The following is a 22,623-nucleotide window of genomic DNA, read 5'->3' as shown; positions in this document are numbered from 1 at the left end:
GATTAAGGGAAGTTTTGAAAGTAAAGTTTGAGAAAATTATGCTAAAGACCTATTTATAATGTTTTCTATGACGGTTCAAAGACACTAGTGGCCGACCATCAACTGATAATCATTAATGATTTTGGGAACTGCACCGACGTGACGCTTCAGTTGCTTATGTCGCTTACGTTACAAGGGTGACGTCATAACTGGTCGAGGTATAAAATTGAAGGATCAGTTCATATCTTCTCACTACACTCCAAGAAATGAGGGGACTATCTATATATAGTTAAAATAGGGCTTGCCCAATTTTGCCATTTAATCAAGACCAGGGAATCCCGTCGAGGGTCAGTCTCGTAATATATCAGGCCAGAGCACAAAGATAAGGTATGACATTCGAGAATCGAGGTGTTCGTCGAGATCGAGGCCAACAACGGTCGACACCATATATGATAGACTTCGAATGAAGCGCAGTAACGGAAAGGCGATATCCGTAACCGATCGAAGATCACAGCGGAAATTCCGGAACATATCAAATCAAGGGCGGTTGTTTAGGCTAATCATGGGATTTACTTCTGTAATTAAAGTTATACTATAATTAGGATTCCTCTTCTATATAAAGAGGAGTCCCCATCATTTGTAAGCACCTTACATTCACACAGAACGAAGCATACAATATTCTTTCTTTAATTTACATTCTCTTGTTTATCAATTTGTTGCTTTTTAACTATTCTAGCTCTACTAGCTCGAGGGTATTCCAACTCGAGGGCTCTGTTCAAACACTGTTTTGCTCTAAGAGTTATTCGTCTTGATCGTTTTAATGGAGTAAACTTCACAAAATGGAGAAGATACTGCCGACGAAGAAGAGAGAGTAACAAAATTATGTTTTATTTTCTTAACTCTATTTATTTTTTATTTATCAATTACCCTTTGTGATATTACTAAAATATATTTCATAAATATTAGGATAGATGACATATTTATGATGATCTTGAAATGCATATTAAGATCAGGAAAACAGCTTTGATATACCTATTATAATTTGTTATTCCATGTGAAATAAAAATAATTACTAGTCAATATAATTATGTTGCATAAAGTTCATATACATAAAATTTATTTTTAAGTTGTGAGAAAATATGGAGTTTTTTATTTATAAGGATCATATCTTATACTTATAAAGTTTTGTTCATTCATAAAATAGTGTCACATGAAAGGTTGTGATTTTTCATAAAAAATATCTCTATAGTAATATGGTGATTATTTTGTGATAGTTTGTGAAGATGGAATTTAAACAATGATTTAAATGACATAATAGAAAATCATTTGACATGAAGTGGACAAGTTGATACTACATTGTGTTTCCAGATTGACTTTTATTTTTACTATACAAATCAATCTTATAACTCAGTTCTTCTCATCTCCAATTTTCTAACTGAAAGAGACAATTGTATTGGGAAAAATTGTATTTAAATATAAAGGTGACATGTCGAGACACGTAGACTAGTTAAATGGTCAAAGAATTACAACTAGTCAAGAGACATGAGTTGCAACAGATACGAGCAAATGGCAGAGGAAGAGGCATGGGCAGTTATTCAAATAACTCAACGCCCGTACCTATCTAAGTTATTTATGTCCGAGAATCAAAAGGAATTAATCTGACAATAGAAAAGAGTGCAGATACAGCATTTAATAGGCATTAAATGTGGAATACGTTAGAGAATTTGTATTGTATGTAATGATTATGTAACGTAGCATTCAATGTCTTTAATTGCTCATAATAGCCTCATTATGATTTGGGCAAAACGTATATCTCCAAGATATCTATAAAAGGGAGATATCTGATCAATTGTAAGGACACAAAACACTATTGGAATAAACTTTGGTTTACTTGTTTTTCTCTTGATTACTCTCTTGCTACCTAAATTACTCCCTTTTATACATTCTTTTGATTATTAGTAACCCGTGTTCTTCTAAATTCTAGCTTTGACTAAAAATTTATTTTTTGGTTAAACAAATGGGTTCCATTACCGGGAAACTGATAATTTATTTTCTTTTCACTTAACTTTCCTTGTTGCATCAATTATGCCGAACAATAATGACAACACTCAAGGAAACCAAGAGAACCAACAAAATCGGGGAGATCCACAGAATATTAACACTCAAGTTCCTACTCTACGAGACTCCCCACGGCAATCTCGTGAGGGCACTCCTGATGGGTCTCAAATAAACAAGCATGCTCAATTTGAAAATGCTGAAGCAGTTGATGAAGCTTTGTAGAAATTAATTGCTGCTCAGGTCAACAAAGCTGTTGAGGCACTTGTTAACCAGTTACCTATTGCAACACTCACACCTACTCCAAATAATAACACTTTGGAAAACCCTCGTTCCGGGCTTGTTAACTCAACAAGCGGTGGAACTCCCAGTGAATCACACGAGAGAGAACCAGGTAATGTAATTAATACTAATTTACAAAATTTAGTACTAACCTTGCAGAAACAGCTCAAGGAGCAAAGTGAGCGCATAGAGCAGATACTTGGGGTGCCGCCCATAATCAAAGGGGTAGATATGGATAGATATTCGCAACAACCCTGGAAGTCAAGTGCTGCTCCACTCCCAATTCCAAAAAAGTTCAAAATGCCTGATATTCCAAAATATGATGGAATAACAGACCCACGAGATCACGTGACTGCATTCACAACGGGCGTAAAAGGAAACGATTTGAATAAGTAGGAGATTGAATCAGTATTAGTCAAAAAATTTGGTGAAACGCTCACCAAAGGAGCTCTAACATGGTATTCTCTTTTCCCCAAAAATTCTATAATTTTTTTTGCTGAACTTGCAGATTCTTTCATCAAAGCACACTCGGGAGCTCAAAAAGTAGAGAAATGAATGGAGGATATTTTCAAAATCAAGCAAGGGGACTCAGAACTGCTTAGAGAATTCGTGGACAGATTTCAACGTGAAAGAATGACATTGCCACGTGTACCTGACAATTGGGCAGCTATAGCTTTTACAAGTAATTTGAATGAAAAAAGCTCGGAAGCTACGAGGAGACTCAAGGAAAGCCTTTGAGAATTCCCAGCTACAACGTGGAATGATGTTTATAATAGGTATAGCACGAAGCTGAGGAGTGAGGAAGATACTGTTCCACGATTTCAAAAAGAAGAAAAGGTAAGTTCGAGACATGCGGAGACCGAAAAAAAGATCCGGTAAAAACATGTACGAGCCTTACATGGGACCTGCGGGAAAGGACTCACGGTCAAAGCAGGATAATCAAAGGTACAATCATAGATCAAGAAACAGATAATCAGGTTCTTCATCAAGATTCAGGAACTAGCAAAACAACTATGAGTCACGAGATGATGATAGAAATTTAAAAGCGAGATTCGGTGGTTACAACTTCAACGTCAGCACCTCCGAGCTCGTAGCTGTTTTAAGAAGCATGGGAGATAAGATTCGATGGCCAAAGGAAATGAGATTGAATCCAAACAGGCACAACCCTGACCATTGGTGCGAGTTTCATAATGACCACGGACATAAAACAGCAGATTGCAGATTTTTACAAAGTGAAGTTGATCATTTATTAAAATAAGGATATCTTACTGAGTTGTTCAGTGAGAAAGGCAAGCAAGCTTACATGAAGAACAGGCAAGAGCCTCCAAAACCACCTTCTCCCAAAAGAACTGTCAATGTTATAAGTGGGGGTGAAAACGTCAATGATATATCACATACTGTAGCTAACAAAATTTCCAAAGTAACAATTACCTAAGGGAAACGGGTGCGGTATGTTTTAGAGGAATACAACATTATATTCAATGACGCAGATGCAGATGGCATATTAACCCCTCATAACGACGCACTGGTAATATCTTTAATTGTACATGATACTAATGTGAAATGAGTTTTGATTGATCCAGGTAGTTCCGTGAACATTATTTTGCTAAGAGTATTACCTGAGATGCAAGCTGAAGATAAAGTGATATCAAAGGCGCATACTCTATCTGGATTTGATAATTCTAGTGTCCTCGTGAAAGGAGAGGTAACACTCACCACATTCGCTGAAGGAGTCGTCAAATATACAAAGTTCCAGGTGGTAGATATGGAGATGGCTTACAACATGATTCTTGGGAGACCATGGATCCACGAAATGGATGATGTTCCTTCAACCTTGCATCAAGTTATTAAATTTTCATCGCCATGGGGAATCTGTCAAATTCGTGGAGATCAACATACAACCAGGGCTATCAACTCTGTTGTAGATACAAGCACGAGAAATGAAGGTAAATAGCAATCACAGAAGGCAATTGAGGACACTACAACACAAACCTCAACTGAACAAGGGCAAACAGATGTAGATTCAAGGCCTGATACCGTTTAAGAACCAGAAGAGAATGAAAATATCAAAACAACAATAGAGGAATTAGAGCCTGTCATGTTATTTGCTCAATGGCCTGATAAAAAAATATATGTTGGAGCCAATCTTAGCCAAGGTATGAGAGGTAAGTTAATTGTATTTTTTAAAACTAACGTGGACTGCTTTGCTTGGTCCCACTCTGACATGACAGGAATACCACCGGAGGTGGTGACTCATAAACTAAATGAAGATCCATCATACCCTCCTGTCAAGCAAAAGAAAAGAAAGCAAGGAACTTTCAAGAATCAGGTGATTCAAGAAGAAGTCCAAAAATTGCTAAAAATTTGTTCCATTCGTGAGGTAAAGTATCCTAACTGGTTAGCTAACACTGTTGTAGTTCCAAAGAAGAATGGTAAGTGGCGGGTTTGTGTAGATTACACAGATCTTAATAAAGCTTGCCTTAAAGATTCTTTTCCAAAACCACATATAGATCAATTGATTGATGCAACTACAGGTCACGAACTATTAAGTTTTTTAGATGCATATTCAGGTTATAATCAGATTAAAATGGATCCGGGAGATGAAGAAAAAACTTCCTTCATAAAAGACAGGGGGACTTACTGTTATAAAGTAATGCCCTTTGGTCTAAAGAATGCAGTTGCAATATATCAGAGGTTAGTTACCAAAATGTTTCAAGAGCATTTAGGAAAGACTATGGAGGTATATATAGATGATATGCTTGTTAAAACTCAGTATTCAAAAGATAACATATCACACTTATCCGACATATTTTCAATTTTGCGCAAATTTAATATGAAGTTAAATCCTAAAAATGTGCATTTGGCGTTGCATCAGGTAAGTTTTTGGGTTTTCTTGTTTCTAACCGTGGTATTGAAGTGAATCCCGCACAGATTAAGGCCATTGAAGAAATCCTGGATATACTTTCAAACAAGAAAGAAGTTCAAAGATTAACAGGGAGAATTGGAGCTTTGGGAAGATTCATTTCTAAATCATCAGAGAAGTGTTTTAAATTCTTCACAGCCCTTAAGAAGCAGGATCATTTTAAATGGAATGAGGAATGTCAATAGGCACTAAGGAATGTGAAAACGTATGTATCAAATCCATATTTGCTGGCAAAACCAAAGGCTGGGGAAAGACTACTCATTTACCTTGCTATTTCGGAAGTTGCGGTAAGCGCTGTTTTGGTCCGAGAAGAACAGGGTAATCAATCCCCTATCTATTATATTAGTAAATCTTTGTTAGATGCGGAGACGCAGTATCCTCAGTTAGAAAAACTTGCACTTGCGTTAATCATGTCATATAGAAAGTTAAGACCTTACTTTTAGTGTCATCCTATCGCTGTGGTAACTACCTACCCTTTACGTAATATATTACATAAGCATGAGTTATCAGGTAGGTTAGCTAAGTGGGCAATAGAGTTAAGTGAATACGAAATTGCATACCAACCTAGAACTGCTATAAAATCACAAGTGCTAGCTGATTTCATGGCTGATTTTAGCCAGGGGATGCAATTAGAAGTAGAAAAAGAATTACAGGTATTTAATAGAGCTAACCCAGGAACTTGGACTTTATCCACTGATGGCTCATCTAATGTAAAAAGGTGCAGGTTTAGGGATTGTCTTGGTACCACCTATGGGTGAAACCATTTGACAAGCTATTAAATGTCACTCCGTAACTAACAATGAAGCAGAGTATGAGGCTGTGATTGCAGGTCTAGAATTGGCACGAGAGCTTGGCATAAATCAGATTATAATCAAGAGTGATTCACAACTCGTGGTTAATCAAATGCTGGGGACTTATACAGCTAGGGAAGAAAGGATGCAACAATACTTCGAAAAGGTATGGGAATTGATAAAGCAATTTCAAACCTGGAAAGGTATACAAGTACCAAGGGATGAAAATATTGAAGCGGACGCCCTAGCTAATCTCGCATTTGCAGCTGATGTGGCAAGCGATGCAAACGCCTCAGTTATACATTTATTTCATTCAGTTCTCGATCCTGATAAGAATAAGGTAAATTTTAATAATTTAACTTGGGATTGGAGGAACGAGATTGTTGCTTTTTTGCATTATGGTACCGTCCTTGATGATAAGAAAAAAGCTCATGTGCTTTGAAAGAAGGTTGCTCGGTACTGCTTAAAGCAAGGCAATTTATATCGTAAAATGTTCGGTGGTCCCTTAGCAAGATGCCTCAGACCTTCGCAAACGGAGTATGTAATGAAAGAAATACACGAGGGACATTGTGGGAATCACGCAGGAGGAAGGTCATTGGTAAGAACCTTAATTATGGCAGGTTATTACTGGCCTAAAATGGAAGAAGAAGCAGAAAGTTTTGTGGCCAAATGTGATAAATGTCAAAGGTACGACAATAATATGCATAGACATGCGGAGTTATTACATCTGGTCATTGCGCCATGGCCATTTATAAAATGGGGAATGGATATCGTGGGTCCATTACCACAAGTAAAAGGGCAGGTAAAGTTTCTGCTCGTACTCACTAATTATTTTACTAAATGGGTGGAGGCAGGAGCATTTAAACAGGTGCGAGAAAAGGAAGTCAAAGATTTTATTTGGCGGAATATCATATGCCGATTCGGTGTACCAAAGGAGATCGTGTGTGATAATGACCCTCAATTTATTGGAGCTCAAATCACGAAATTCTTTCAAAGTTGGCAAATTAAAAGAATTACGTCTACACCTTATCATCCGGTGGGTAATGGGCAAGCAGAATCAACGAACAAGGTTATTATCAATAATTCAAAGAAACGATTAGAGGAATCAAAAGGTAACTGGCCTGAAGTGTTACCTGGAGTTTTATGGGCATATCGCACAACTGCAAAAACAAGAACAAGAGAAACACCATTTTCATTGGTTTATGAAGTTGAGGCTTTAATTCCAGTTGAGATAGGGGAACCAAGTACACGGTTCACACAGGCGACACAAGAATCTAATGATGAGGAGATGCAAGTCAATCTAGATTTACTCGAGGAGGGGATAGAAGCTGCATTAATAAGAATGACAGCACAAAAGCAAGTCATAGAACGATATTACAACCGAAAAGCATGCCTCAGATTCTTCAAAGTGGGGGACTTCGTGCTTAAAAAGGTTTTTCAATCTACAAAGGCAGCTAACACGGGTAAATTAAGTCCAACATGGGAAGGACCCTATAGAGTTCGTGATATTGTAGGAAAGGGAGCATATGAACTGGAGACAATGGATGGCAAGATACTACCTTCACATTAGAATGTTGTTCATTTGAAGAGATCCTATTTCTAAGGAATACCCACGGTCAGGTATCACCATTTTAAATTTAATTTTTGAATTGTTAAAATTTTACTAACGATTTTAGATGATAGGAAAAAATCTAACCCGTACTAAATGATGAGTCACGACCTGTAAGGCACACGGAATAACCTAAAATTCCTGGCCTAGGGTTACAATTATTCTAATAGAAATTCAAACGGATTTAGCAGTCTTAATCTATAATCGCACCTCCGAGTCCCGTATGTTTTTTCTTTTCAGGAAAATGACCAAATGAGAGAAACTATCAAGTGATCGAGGCTTTATACTTCAACAGTCAAATACTTGGGGGACTACATAATATACACAAACATGTGTATAAAGAAGGCAAAGAAGATTGAGGAAAAATCAAAGCTAAAAGAGTCAAGTGCAGAGTAAAAGTCACAAAATCACGAGATGGAGCCACTAGCTAAGGCCAAAGAAAAACCTCACTATAGGGTAAATGCTATGTACTAAAATGGGTTATAAGGAAAAACCCCGTGTCTATTATTCTTCTTTTGTAAAAATTTGTTACAAGAAAAACAATTACGAGAAAGTTATAGATGTAATTCAAATACATGTAAAGTAATATTTAAAACTTGTCAAAGTTATTTCAAAGAAACATATGTGTTCCTATTTCTTTTATCGTATGATAACACCATTATGAAGTTGAGACATCTTCTTCATTAAGTGTAGAAATATAAAAGGGTCCTCTTTTATAAAACTCATGTTTAAATTAGTTAGTCATGAGATTAACAGAAGCATTTTCGAAGAACAAAAATGCAAATTATTCTATAAGTCCTTAAAAATAAAGGCAAGAATAAAGCAAACAAAAGTTTAAGATAATAACATGAAAAACTTCTTAATACTTATAAACTGAAGACTAAGTACGAACTTAGTCATAAAACTATGAAATTGTTTGTACAAATTGCCCCATAAAAGACTTGGGGACTTGCGTTTCCAAAACCAACCCTCAAATGAAGCTAAGGGTTTGATTACAATTTTCCAAAATAAAAACAAAAACAAAATCATTCAAATGATTAAAACAGGTCACTGAGAAGTTTGTGGAACTGAAGCAGGAGCATCAATAGCAGCGGGCTCAATTTGGGCAGGTGCATCAACAGATGCGGTTTCAACTTGGCTTGCAGCAACATGCTCGATTGGGCTTGAAAGAGTTGTGATACCCGTATCGGCTTCAACATTCACGGGAGCTTCAACCACGGGAGAAGGGAAGTCCTGAGTTTGCTGAGCTTTTTCAATGGTTTCATTGATCTTAGCTAACTCCGACTTCAGGTTGAAGTTTTCCTGGCCAGCTTCAATTAGGGTATCACGACGTGAATTCAAAAATGCCCAACTTACCTCAACAACAGATTTTTCTTCAAGGATCTCATAATCCTTTTCCCAATCAACAATCTCATTCTTTAGCTCTTCATTTTCAACCAAGGCGGAGTTATAAGAAGCTTGAAGGGAGGCATGGGAGCTCTCTAAAGAACGCACCTTATCAGCAGAGACTCGAAGGTCTTCTTGTGCTTGAGTTAAGCTTTGCACGAGCTCCCCAGCGTAAACTTCTTTTTGACTCAAAAGAGACTTTAACTCTTTGTTCTCTTCACTGGCCTTAGATAGTTGCTCTGAGAAGGAGGATTCGAGACGTTCTTTTTCTGCTTGGCTTGAGGAAGCTTTTACAACCGCTAACTCTAAAGTTAAAGCCTACACCTACTGCTCTAAGGTACTCTTGCTCTCTTGTAAATCTTCCATATCAATTTGTGCACTGTCAAATTGTTCCTTCCAATTGATCGCCTCCAACTGAGAATCATGTGCTATCTTCTCTGAATCACGTGCTACCTTCTCCAAGAGGGGGATTCTATTTATCATTTCTGTTCCGATAAGATTGGCCTAAAAAGGGAAGGGAAATAAGAATCCCAAAGATAAATTTTTTTTACAAAGTAAAGAAGGGAGAGAAGGAAAATACCTTCAAAGTGGCATGCACGATATCATTATTAGAGTCAGGGAACTATGACTCTCCAGTTTTGCTTTTTCAATTGGGCCAATTAAAGGCTCCAGCCATACATCTGCCTGATCTGACTTCCTCAAAAGGCTGCTATCAGCACGAACTTCAATAGTTACCCTCCTCATAGCGACACTTCTACTTGAAGATCCCACTTCCGTATGATGAACGATAGGAGGGGGAATTGTCAAAGGAGGAGCGGTAGAAGAAGTGAAAACAATAGAAGAAGGAACAGAAACAGCTGGCGCTGGTAAAGAAGGAATCACAGGCACGAGAGTTGAAAAAGAAGATAAGGGTATTTCATCTAAAACAGGCCCTAAACTTCCACTACCAAAACCACTAATGAAAATTTGATCAATAGACTCACGGGTATCATGAGGAGTGACGTCATCATCAGGAATTATTACTGGGGTTTCAACAGGTTCGGTAAGAGAAACAGGAAGACGAGGGGAAACTTCAGCTTCGTCATCAGAGACGATGCGTCTCCTAGCTCGTGGCCTCGTCACCAGGGAGCCCCCATCTTCCTTTTCTTCAGAGTCTTCCTCTTCAACAGCTTTCCTTTTCGCAGAAGAAGAACCCAAGACTATTTCTCGGGCTCTTTCTAAAGAGATACGGGTCCCCGAAGGAGTACGGGTTCCCGAAGAGACATGAGAGGCCGCAACTGCTTCAGCAGTAACTCCTCGAATTGCAAATCCTATTAAAAAGAAGGATGGGAGTTAGAGCAATAAAGAAAAAAATATATATATATGCGTGAAAGATGAAATAAAAACTCTTACCATGAGTCTTTACTTTCCAACCGTAACGGTTAGAAAGTGTTCTCCAAGACCTACTATCTATTGGTGCGGTCTTCAGCAATTTATCTACCCAACCACGTAAATTGGGAATATCCTCCACAACTCTCATGGTTGCTAAAAAAATGGCAAAATTAGAGAAGTTGATAAACTTGAAGAAAAAAGGCACGAGAAGGATAAAAGACTTATATGCAAAATTCCACTTCTCAGGGAAGGGAATGTTATCCTCACCCACTAAGGGGACAGCAACAAACCGGGCATACCAGCCACGGTCCTTGCCATTTTCAGGGCTCACCAAAACCCTCTTACTCCTGGCCACTAGGGTAAAAACGCCATTACGAAAAAGCCTAGGGGAGTAAAGATGAATCAAGTGAGGGAAAGTAAAGGAAACGTCAGTCATATTGGTTAAATGCCTCAAACAGGCAACAACGCTCCATATGATTGGGCCAATTTGACCCAAACAAATATTAAAGAAACAGCAAAATTCAAGAATAACTGGGTCAACAACTGGTTTGAACCCTAAAGTGAAAGGGTATGTATAAACAAAAGAGAACCCAGTCAAGTAAGAAGTAATTCTCTGATTTGGATTAGGGATACTAATGGAAAAATCATTACTCCAATGGCAGTCTTTGCAAACTACAGGAGTCAAAACTTCTATAATTTGAGTGGGGTAAGCATCAACACGATCTAAAGCGGAAACCTAGTTTCTAAGAGATTCCCTATCATGGTAAAAAGATAGTTCTGTAGAGACTATCTCCTCTACTAAAGTCTCACGTAATGGTTCAGAAGGTTCTTTACCCCTAGAAGAAGATTTGTGAGAAAGGGAACCTCTGGTTCTAGAAGAAGGACCAGAACTAGGAGAAGGTATAGACAAACCATCACCACGAGTAGACACTAAGCTACGAAGCCTACCTCCCCTTCTATGCCTAATGGGGGCATTGGGGAAGGTATCAACAATGGGAACTCTCGTAGGGTTAGGGTTTGGTGAAGACATGGCGAAGAAGAATAATGTGAGGAAGAAGTGAACTGAGATTTGAGGAATTAAGTGTTCAATAAGCTTTATGTGGTAAAAGACAAGGAAAGAAGTTATATTTATATTAATAAGTAACCGCCAAAGGTAAAAGTGCAGTGATGGAAGGACCATAATAATGATAACTGACACTTCATGAATAGTGGAGCCGTAAAAAAGCCTTGAAAAGGGCTGCAAAACTACAGAACCAATGGAAAAATGACACGTGTGCGGAGCATTAAATGGAAGCGACAATTAAAGCGTCAATTTTGTCATAGCATTAATGGTGACAGAAATTCTCTTTTAATGAAATCCACTTCCTAAATATTCAACTGATGAATAAATGGAAAGTGGGGGGACTATCTGTATTGGGAAAAATTGTATTTAAATATAAAGGTGACATGTCGAGACACGTAGCTGGTCAAATGGTCAAAGAATTACAACTAGCTAAGAGGCACGAGTTGCAACAGATACGAGCAAATGACAGAGGAAGAGGCACGGACAGTTATTCAAATAACTCAGCGCCCATACCTATCTAAGTCATTTATGTCCGAGAATCAAAAGGAATGAATCTGACAATAGAAAAGAGTGCAGATACGGCATTTAATAGGCATTAAATGTGGAATACATTAGAGAATTTGTATTGAATATAATGATTATGTAACATAACATTCAATGTCTTTAATTACTCATAATAGCCTCATTATGATTTCGGCAAAACGTATATCTCCAAGATATCTATAAAAGGGAGATATTTGATCAATTGTAAGGACACGAAACGCTATTGGAATAAACTTTGGTTTACTTGTTTTTCTCTTGATTAGTCTCTTGCTACCTAAATTACTTCCTTTTATACATTCTTTTGATTATCTGTAATCAAACACAATCGCTACTCTGAGGTCTCTAGTATCCACTCACTTGCCTTCTTTTCGCGCTTTGACATGTTCTTTTGAAGATTATCATCAAGTTCCTCCACTCTTAATATTTCTCCAGCACCTCCATCTTATGTGTTTTTGATTTCACAGAATTAAATATATTCAGCTGTCTACACTTTATCCATTATTGGATGATGTGATATAGCGAATATGTAATTGCTTGGAACAAAAATGCAAATTTATGCGCTGATTTGCTGAAACTACTGGATCCTTTTGCTTTCTCAATCAAATATTGTTGATTTAGAGGGTTTTCATATTGGCTTAAGAGCTTAAATTCGACCAATCTGAATGGGCTGTTAGTTGAAAGGTTCAAATTTACTATCATTATGATAAAATTACCTTTCTACTTTATTCATACTTTAGCTTATGTGCTTTTATCCTTTCTTGCTTGCTTAAATTCTAAGTACAATTGACATATGCCAAATAAATTATGTCGATAGAGTTACGTTTTACTTTTTTATGAGTTAAATAATCATTTCATTGATAATAATTCTTGAATATTGCAACAAAACACAATCAACTTTAAGAAGACAATTACGCCAAGGTACAATTAATATTGATGTGGCTGAAGGATATAGAGGAGATCAAAAGTTGATCAAAGGATGTCTCTTGTGACGTTGTCTATTGGAGAAATTATTTTATACACCAAAATACAATTAATACGATGATAACTAGAAGACCAGAGGTGGAATAACATGAGAATGCTATCTTTTGGTAAATTTAAATTAGTAATTTATTTTCAAGTTCAAATATATGTATATATATATATATATATATATATATATACATACATATTCTATAAAACAATAATATATAATATCATGTACGTGTAAAGACACTAGTAGAATGGTGGGGTTTTTGATTGTACCACTGTTGGGAGTCTAAATTTTTAGCACAAGGAAGAAATGGAATAAAAATCGCTATGGTTTGGCAAATTGCTGCAAAAATCCTAGTTCTTGGAAGATGAGTTATGAGTGGGAATGCCCAAGTTTCGCTTTCTTAGTTTGGGAGGCTTCTGCTGAGTTGACAGAGTACGGGCGGGTAAACGAGGAAAATGGAAGGAAATGAAAATGTGAATTGATACTATCATGTGTGATTTCAGGGACCCTTTTCTTTGTGCTGGGTTCAGCTTCTTTGCTATACTTTGGGCAGTTAATTGGCTGCCATTGCGGATTTATAGCTTGATCTTTGCCCGAAATGGTCGGGATTTTTACAAGGACCCCAACTTGGAATCTTATGTAGTATCTTATTGGTGCCTGCATGGATAATTTGTGATCTCTCCGGTTATGGTGCTAGTTACATGGGGATGCTGGTTAATGTTGATATACTCGCCAATTTTGGTTGCACCATGGGCGCTCTAAAGACTTCCTTACTTACACAACTCCGCCACCTACAGTATAAACGGCTTTAGAGGAAGTTCGTTTAGGAATACTTTTTGTTAGACATATTATGCCTACTACTGAATGTTTCATGCGTAAACCTGATGCCTCTTTTAGTACAAACCATCTCAGGGAACTAGCTAGTTCTAGCTCCACCCCACTCACGTACCACGAGGTCGCCCCCGTAGTTCTTCTACTCTTGAAGGCCAATGTTGCGGTGTGTCTAGTTTAAACTTAGCTTCTTGTGCTATGCCATCGTAAACTTAATATAACTAATTTCTTTTGGACCCAAAAAAAATCGTGCAGCCACACTATTAATACCAAATAAATATCCTAGTGGCTAGTGGGGCTCCACATCACAATTACCAAATCCACTTTACTCCGATCCATATAAATACCCTCCCCCCAAATCCACTGCCCATACGCGGCGGACGTTACCATCGATTTTCCTAAAATCAACCATGGCAACTGGTTCTTCTTCTCGCCCTCCATCGAAACCCTACGATCTCGAAATCACCATCGTCTCCGCCAAGCACCTCAAAAATGTCAATTGGCATCACGGCGATCTCAAGCCCTATCTCATCTTTTGGGTCGACCCGGACAACCGGCGCGCCACTCAAGCTGATGATTCCGGTAATACCCGACCCGTTTGGAACGAGCGGTTCGTCCTCCATCTTCCCCAATCTCCTCACGATGCTGTCCTCACTCTCGAGGTATTCCATTCCAAACCCTCAGAAACTCCCAAACCTTTAGTCGGTACACTTAGGATTCCGTTGAAGGAGCTTGTTAACTTGGATGATCCGAACAAAATCAGAACTTTTGAGCTCCGACGACCCTCGGGTCGTCCTCACGGTAAGATCCGACTGAAGCTCGCTATTCGTGAATCTCCAAACCCCCAGGATTACCAAATACCCCCTCCTTCTAGCTACTATTACTCTACTGCCCCTCCGCCGCCGCCTACCTATAGATCATATTCTCCTTCTCCGTACTCCTCACACCCTCCTCCGCCGCCACCTGCTTCTCCATCTCCACCGCCTCCTCCGTCGCATTCCTATCCTTGCGGCAGCTACTCTGATCCGTACGCCAGTTACTACCCCGGGTACTACTCTCAGCCACCACCTCCTCCTCGACCATTCGTTGAGCGGCAATCTAGCTATGGTGGGGGGCTGGGGTCGAGACCGAGCGCTCCTGCTGATTATCCTCCTAATTATGATCAGAAGCGTAGTGGGAAGATGGGAATGGGCACCGGATTGGCAGTTGGAGCAGCGGCTGGTGCGCTCGGAGGATTGGCATTGGGGGAAGGGTTGAAGTACGAGGAACACAAGATTGCTGGGAGAGTTGAAAACAACATAGCCTCCAGGGATGATTACAGCAATTACAGTGTTGAATATTGATGAGGTTGCTGATGTTACTTACTGGATGAGGTTCTACAACTAATGGGTAATCTTTGTGTTGTTTTACTGTTTAATGGTGTATTTGTATATAAAGCTTGTTCATTTTCAATGAATTCCTGTCTTAATGATGGTTTGGAGATGAATTATGTTAATTCTCAGCTGCTTAGGGTTGTTGGGTCCTTGGAGTTTCTTCTATGAAGTACTCTACTGGTATATATGGAATTCTATTAAAGAATAAATTTACTTCTGAAAATTGGCCCAACTCTGGATGTCCTCGTAATAGTTTGATTCATCGATTGTTTGGTTATGTTTCAGTTTATTCTCTGAACTTTGTTTGTACTTGTTGGACCTGATTACATTTGAAGAACCATGTGTTCAAGGAAACGTGAATATTTCTTCCTGATAAGTTCATTATAAACAAGAATTTTTGGAGTTTATCAATCTTTAACTGTAGAGTTTCTGTAACTAGGCTGGATTGCATCTTCGAAGTAAATTAACTTTGGTGCGTTTAAGTTTTAGGAGTTCAGGCCTTCAGGGTACACTCTTTAATGAACCAGAGAGTGGAAAACTATTGATTTCTTATTGAATAGGTAAAAATAAAAAATTTGAGCTGTTTGCTTACTGCTGTGTCTGACATATCTTATTATTTCTTCATGTTCTTAGTTGTGATGATATTGTCTTGTATCCATCCAAGATATAAGCTATTTGGAGTTTTCCTTCCACTTGTCTTGTGTGGAAATGTTGTACATGAAGTTAATTGTATGTTCAGTAATAATATGAAATACTGTGTGTTTTACTATTCGCCTTTGTGCTTCGAAGGATTAATGATGTTTAAGTTGATATCTTATTGGTTGAGTATATTGAGTTTAGTGGTCATCTATGTTTGTATTGCTATTTACTAATAGGTGGAAGGTTCGATATTCGCCTGTCAGTCTGCCACTCTAAACTTAAACTTTAGTTGGTTTTTGAGAGGTTAATGGTAGGATTTACTACATAAGTATCAAAGACCTTCAAAGGATTAAATGTTTTTTAATTTGAGATTCCATGAGGTAGTTATTTACTAAGCTGTGTTGCCATTGACTAATAGGTTCTGTGTCATTTGGAAGTCCTCATTATGCATTCCTCGCTACACCTTTTTTAACTTTAGTTTTTTTAAAAAAAAAATAATTGAGAGTGGTTTATGGTTAATGAAAGGATTTGCGGAATAAGGACCATCCATGATCTCTTGTTTGGGGAATGGAAGAAACCCTTTTTTTTTTTGATAGGTAACTATAATTTTATATCAGCAGCGCAAAGTTTATACTTGAACTATATTTACAGTACAAAACGCAAAAAGTTTTCCTGTTCTTACAAAGATCTTATGAGATCTACCAAAGATTCAACATTATCTAAGAATTCTTCTTTACACCAAAAATAAAGTATTAACATGCAGTTCATCTTGACTTTCTGTATAGAGTTAAAAGTTCCTTCGAAGCATCTAGTGTTTCTTTCCTTCCACACTGTCCCGAGTGTCCACTATACACAAGTAGGTACATTTGCCACCATCTTTTCTGTCTAGCAGCCTCTCCAGTATGCTCCAGCATTCCAACATCCCTTTTGTACTCTTTGGCATAACCCACTTCATTCGTTTCATTTTGAGATTTAAGTTCCCAAAGCTGATCAGTAATTTCACAATGCACAAAAAGATGATTTATGCTTTCTGAATCTTTATCACACAAAAAACTTTAGAACAAAAGCTGCATGGCTCTTCTCATCGAATCAAATTATCATGAGTCAAGCATGCTTCCTTTTGCTACTAACCAAGCAAAGTATGCCACCTAAAAAGATATCTTCACTTTTCATATCTTCTTCAAAGTTCGTTTGAGGCCCTAGTGCTCCCTGTGATTTCGTGATGAATATGCTGGTTCCCTGTGAGGAAGATGCAGTACAAGTCATTAACCCAAACTCCTAATCATTTATCATTAAACAATGCATTAAATGGAAAGAGAAAACCTGGAGAGATGATGAGTAGTTACTTGAAACTTTGCATGGTGTTAGAGGCTTATCAAATGGAGGCTGTACCTATCCGGTTTTGTGCTCCGCTAAACTAAAATCTGGTTTTATTGTTCTGAATTTCTATTTGCGGTCCCCCCCCCCCCCCCCAACATTGCGTTTTGGAAACTAGTAGTTTTCCCTCAGTGTGTTTGATATAATCTAAATGGAAAAGGGCCAAAAACACCCCTATTGTTTGGTAAATGGTTTACTTCTACGCTCCGTCCACCTTTTGGTCCAAAAATATCCCCACCGTTATTTTATTGCTAAAATTACCCCCACGACTACCGGAAATTTATGTGGTCCCTTTTTTAATGTGTTGGTAGCACGTAATTGGGCCACGTGGCTCCCTGACCGAATTTAACCCGCTCCAAATTTAAATTTGCCCCAGTTAGACGACAAATATGGATAATATGCCCGTTCTACTCAATGACCCTCCCTTTTTTTTCCCGATAATAACCATTTAGAATCGAAACTTAGGTTCTGTCCATGTCTTTGTTCTAATCCTTCTCATGATTTTGGAGCTTGTTTTCACACGTTGGTAAGTCCAAAATTGAATTTTTTTATATGTTCTGCTTTTTTTATTTTCAATAAAGTAAATTTTTTTTAAAAAAAAAAAAAAATAAGATAAAGTTTTGATCTTTATGGTCTTTTAATGGTAAAAATTTGTATTTTTTAATAGTAGGATGTGGCTGGGGCAAATGGATTCTAAGATTGGGCTTGAGATGTTATATACAAAAATATACTATATATTAGTATGAGTGTTGTAGTTTTAAATCTAAAACGTAATTTTAAACACTGTCGAATGTCTGAAAACGCCATTGAAGGCCGATTGAGTTTTTGAGTATTGTCAATTTGAAGTTGCAGATCTATAAAGATGAAGAGCTTGGATCTGAAATTTTGAAGAGCTGACAACGTTTCATAGCTAAAAATCTTGAAACGTTATAGAATGAGCTAAAAACTCCATTGGAGGGTTCTTTTGGTGAAGCTTAAAAGCAATAATTTGATCTGGTGGTTGTTTGGTTTAATTGAGTAACGGGGTTTTGTTTTGATGATTGTTGAGGGATTGCAGTTAAATTCTCGGGTCAGTTGGTGAAGATTTGGGAGGTCTTTGTCAAAATTTTGGGCTGCAAAAAAACAAAGGGATTGTAGTTCAACAAGTCAGATAATGGTGCACTAATCCATGTAAAAGATAAGCAATTCAGTGGTTGAAGAATTGATGAACAATGTTTTAAAAGGCGGGGGCATGAAGCGAGACATTTTACCTCTAACGAGGCGAGGCGTAAGCCTTGAGACATGGGATGTAAGTCTCACGGATCTTTAAATTTTATAAATTTTAAGGATTTTAAGATAGTATAAAATAAAAAATAAATATAAAAATTACATTAAAATCACAAAATTATAACAAATAATCTATTTAAAATATTTATGAATTATAATTTAACGATGAATAATTCGAAAAGTATGACATTTATCATAAAATGCAAATTAGCTGCAACGTCGTTACAACTCAAACATCAAAAGTAATGTATTCGATACGAAATCTTATGCGTATCTCTTAAGGAGTATTGAATCTTGAAAGAATTTCGATATTATAATTTGATTTTTTTTTAAAAAATACCCCTTTTATTTAATATGCTTTTTATTTAAAAGAGAACTTATATAAAATCATAATTCACAATTTAAATATGATTCTCTAGCATTATTTATTTTAAGTTTCAACAACTTAATAAAGTGATACATAATTCACCATACAATAACATGATAACTAATTATTTTTAAATAGTTACTAGCTAATACTAAGCTATTAATTAATAAGTATTGTATCTCGTAAACGTAAAAAAATAATTATAAGACAATTATGGACTATTATATAATAAAGAATTAAAGTTAATAAAAAAATAATTTTTAATTGAAAGATTTATTTAAAATTTACTATCATAGCAATCTTAGTGGATAACGTGAATAACTTTTATTTTAATTATGACATAAAATACTCTCAACTTAATAGTTTATGACTAAGAAAAGTAATTTTGAATAGCCAATGATTTATTAAAAAAATTTGAGGATTTACAAGGTTAGTTACATACAATTGCATAAAGTTCTATTAGGCGAGCCCAATACACTGGGCGTTGGGCGTGTCTAAGGCGTAAGCCCCGACAGCCGAGGCGTAAGTCTCACGGAAGTAACCCCACACATAAACCAAGAGGCGTTATATGAGTGCTCCGCCCTGGGGCGAGCCCCGGGCAAGTCCCAATTCTGTCTTTTAAAACAAAGTTGATGAAAACTCAAATGCTGGTGACCGACTTCGATAAGAGGCGGCAGGTCCTAGTTTAGTTGATGGGGGTGTTAAGGTTATTTTTTAATAACACCGGTAATAATTGGGCGGGTCATTTGATGGGGCAGGTGTATTACGCATATTTGTTGTAAGATGCCATCTGGACTAGATAGTAGATGCCAACATATTAAAATCATGTCTCACATATACTGCCCTTAAATTAAGGGGTAATTTTAGCAATAAAAATAACGGTAGGGATATTTTTGAACCGAAAGGTAAACGGAGCATAAAAGTAAACAATTTACCAATTGGTAGGGGTGTTTTTGGCTGTTTTCCGTAATCTAAATCATTGCTCTATGGCTAGTCTAACCCAAGATTTGACGTCATGTAGATCCAGAAATTGGATATCTGTTTACCGTGAAAATGGTAATAACAATTAAATTTGATTATGGGATTCTAAAAATACGTGATCTATTTTTATGCTAGTTGTTAAGCAGTGATGCTATGTATGTGAGACTTAGAAACGAAATGAGAGTTAAGGATAGGATGATAATCGAACCGATAGACTAATTATCGGGGCCTCGAGCTTGTCGATTCGGGGGCCTCAAGGTCGATTCCAGAGCTCGGCGGGGAGCTATCGAGGGGAGTTGAAGTATGACTAACAGTTGGAGTAAAATTAATGAAAGCTCTTTATGGCCAATGATAAGCAATAAATGATGAACAAATATGAAGATGATAAATAGAAGCAATAATATCAAGAGAGTGTTTCTTGTATATTTCGTGTGGAGTAGTTAAAGCAACGAAGCTTTACAAAATGACAAGGATCCCCTTTATATAGGAGGGAATTCCAACATAGTACAAAATACATTAATTATAAAGATAAAGGGTTGTGACAGCTACATGACACCCTGATTCATGGCTAGGGTAGTCCACTAGGGTCTGTCAGTCCCATCCGCGTCCCCATTTCTATCACAATCGAGGTCAACATTGTCTTTAGGCCGAGCGTCGACGAACCTCGATGGAGGAAACTCGACCATAGCCTTGCAGCCTCGAGCCTTCGAGATGATCATCTAAGGTGCCTCGATAATGAGGAATTGGACCCTCCGATTTCACCATATACAGATAGTCCCCGCGTTTCTTAGAGAGGAGCAATAAGAAACGACTATGACATACGACCCTTCGAACTTCACGCGATGACGTCATATCGATGATGCAAGACTCCGTGATTACCGAAACATCCCGTCGTTTCACTTCTCCAAGATCATTCAAAACATTATGGTTTCTCATTTTTCAAAGCCATAATGTCGCCGCCGTTTCAGCTCCCAAGGACGCATTAAATGCGCCTGACGTTACGTCTTTCGAGGGCAATAATGGCGCCGTCGGTTACGCTGCTTCCCTTTCTATAAATGTGAGCCTTCTGGGATCAACCTTTCATCCAAGTGTCTTCCCGTATCTATCCATTCTTCTTTTCTTATTATCCTTATTCATTGTCGTTCACTATGTTGGAGGCCCATGGCCTCAAGATTGTATGGCGACATTGCTATCAGCCATGCTACGGCCTATCTCATGGACATTCTTTAGTCGAGCGAGATTATGTCGTTTTGTTGTTATTGTTGCTGTTGTCGTTGGCTCGGGACGACGAAGCAGGGGGCCGATTTCTCCTAACCCAGGGAAATATTTGGACTCTACACCGCTACTCAAGAGGGAGCTCGAACTATACACCGCTGCTCACCTCCCCTGATTACCCAGTGTGGCGCCTCACTCCCTTTGCTTTTCGTGGAGTGAGGTGGTACTATCTACTAACTGTTGCATCTCGCACCGGGGCAACGTCCCAAGAAGTGGCTTTGCAATAGTAGCCTGGCGAAATCCATATAGCCAGAGTTTTCACCCAGCCATTTCTTCGTTCCTTTCTACCTCTTCCGCGTAACTTTGCTCTTCTCCATCTCTTTCCTCTTCGTCGTCTCCCCTTTTGAATATGCTATTCTGGAGGATCGAGATAATACTCTCGAGGACATGATGCTCGAAGATGCTGCTGCTGAGGAAGCTCCTTTGAGAGTAGGCTAGGCTCTAGGCTTTTACTATAAGGACCCTTCGTCGACTTTTGTAATCATATATTTTCTGAATACAAGGAATTTTCTTCAATTTTGTCTTCGATGCTTGCTGTATCCCCTTTTATTTACGTTTATGGAGATTCTGAATGTATTACTCTACCGGTTGATGCCAATATCGAGCTCAGATGTGAGTGTTTTTTTTTGTTTTGAACTTTGATTGATTAATACGACCTCTCGTGGAACCCTTTGTCGTTCCTTGGATCGAGCCTGAATGGAACCGATAAACTCGGGTCATCGGGACCCTTACTTCGCATTGAATGAAGGCAACGCTTTGAGCCTTGAGACGGTGATTTATCACCTATGCACCGCGGTAGTCTTCGAGGAAATTTGCTCGGAGGTCTAAGGATAGGGACTGCTTTTGAGCTTTCGAGGGCAGTCCCCGAGTGGAGCTTCGTTCAAATCTGGACCACCTGGAGATTTACTTTAAACCTAGCGTAGATAGCCTTAAGGCGTTGTAGATAGATCCTGGAAGAGGGTTTGTCCGAACTCAGACAGTACCCTGGGGTCAAGCCCATACGGGTGGAGTTTAAATGCTTATTTCCTTGGAGTCCTAATTCCTTTTTGACAAAAGTTTCCGAGGTCGGGTACCACCTTGAGCCTTGTAATGATGTCATTGGCTTCCTGGAGCCTAACCTTTTTCTGATGGAGGTCGTCGAGGTCGGGTACCACCTCGGGACTAGTAATGACGTTATTGGCTTCTTAGAGCCTAACCTTTTTTTGATGAAGGTCCTCGAGGTCGGGTACCACCTCGGGAGTGGCGATGATGCCGTTGACTTCTTGGAGCCTTACTTTTCTTTGATGGAGGTCCTCGAGGTTGGGTACCACCTCGGGACTTGCGATGATGCAGTTGGCTTCTTGGAGCCTGACTTCTTCTTTAATGGAGGTCGTCGAGGTTGGGTACCACCTCAGGACTGGTGATGTTGCCGTTGGCTTCTTGGAGCCTGACTTTTCTTTGCTAGAGGTCCTCGAGGTCGGGTACCACCTCGGGACCGGTGATGATACAGGGATTTTTGTTTTCAAAACATTACCTGGCGTCACCCAATGTACGATACGG

General features: G+C 38.3%; 1 protein-coding gene across 1 annotated transcript; it reads left to right on the top strand.

Moving 5' to 3' along the window:
• Positions 1–14,102: 14,102 nt before the first annotated feature.
• Positions 14,103–15,411, top strand: LOC107825002 (uncharacterized). Its single transcript, XM_016651827.1, has one exon. It carries the CDS (start codon positions 14,217–14,219, stop codon positions 15,147–15,149), a length of 933 nt encoding a protein of 310 aa, XP_016507313.1. The 5' UTR covers positions 14,103–14,216; the 3' UTR covers positions 15,150–15,411.
• Positions 15,412–22,623: the final 7,212 nt, after the last annotated feature.

The sequence above is a fragment of the Nicotiana tabacum genome, chromosome 6, assembly GCF_000715075.1.
Source record: "Nicotiana tabacum cultivar K326 chromosome 6, ASM71507v2, whole genome shotgun sequence".
Classification (NCBI taxonomy): domain Eukaryota; kingdom Viridiplantae; phylum Streptophyta; class Magnoliopsida; order Solanales; family Solanaceae; genus Nicotiana; species Nicotiana tabacum.
Note: the sequence above shows the minus strand (reverse complement) of the source record. Positions and strands in the feature narration are given on the sequence as shown.

Excerpts from the sequence above, each read along its gene's own strand:
- LOC107825002 (XM_016651827.1), top strand. The coding sequence starts at position 14,217 with ATGGCAACTGGTTCTTCTTCTCGCCCTCCATCGAAACCCTACGATCTC.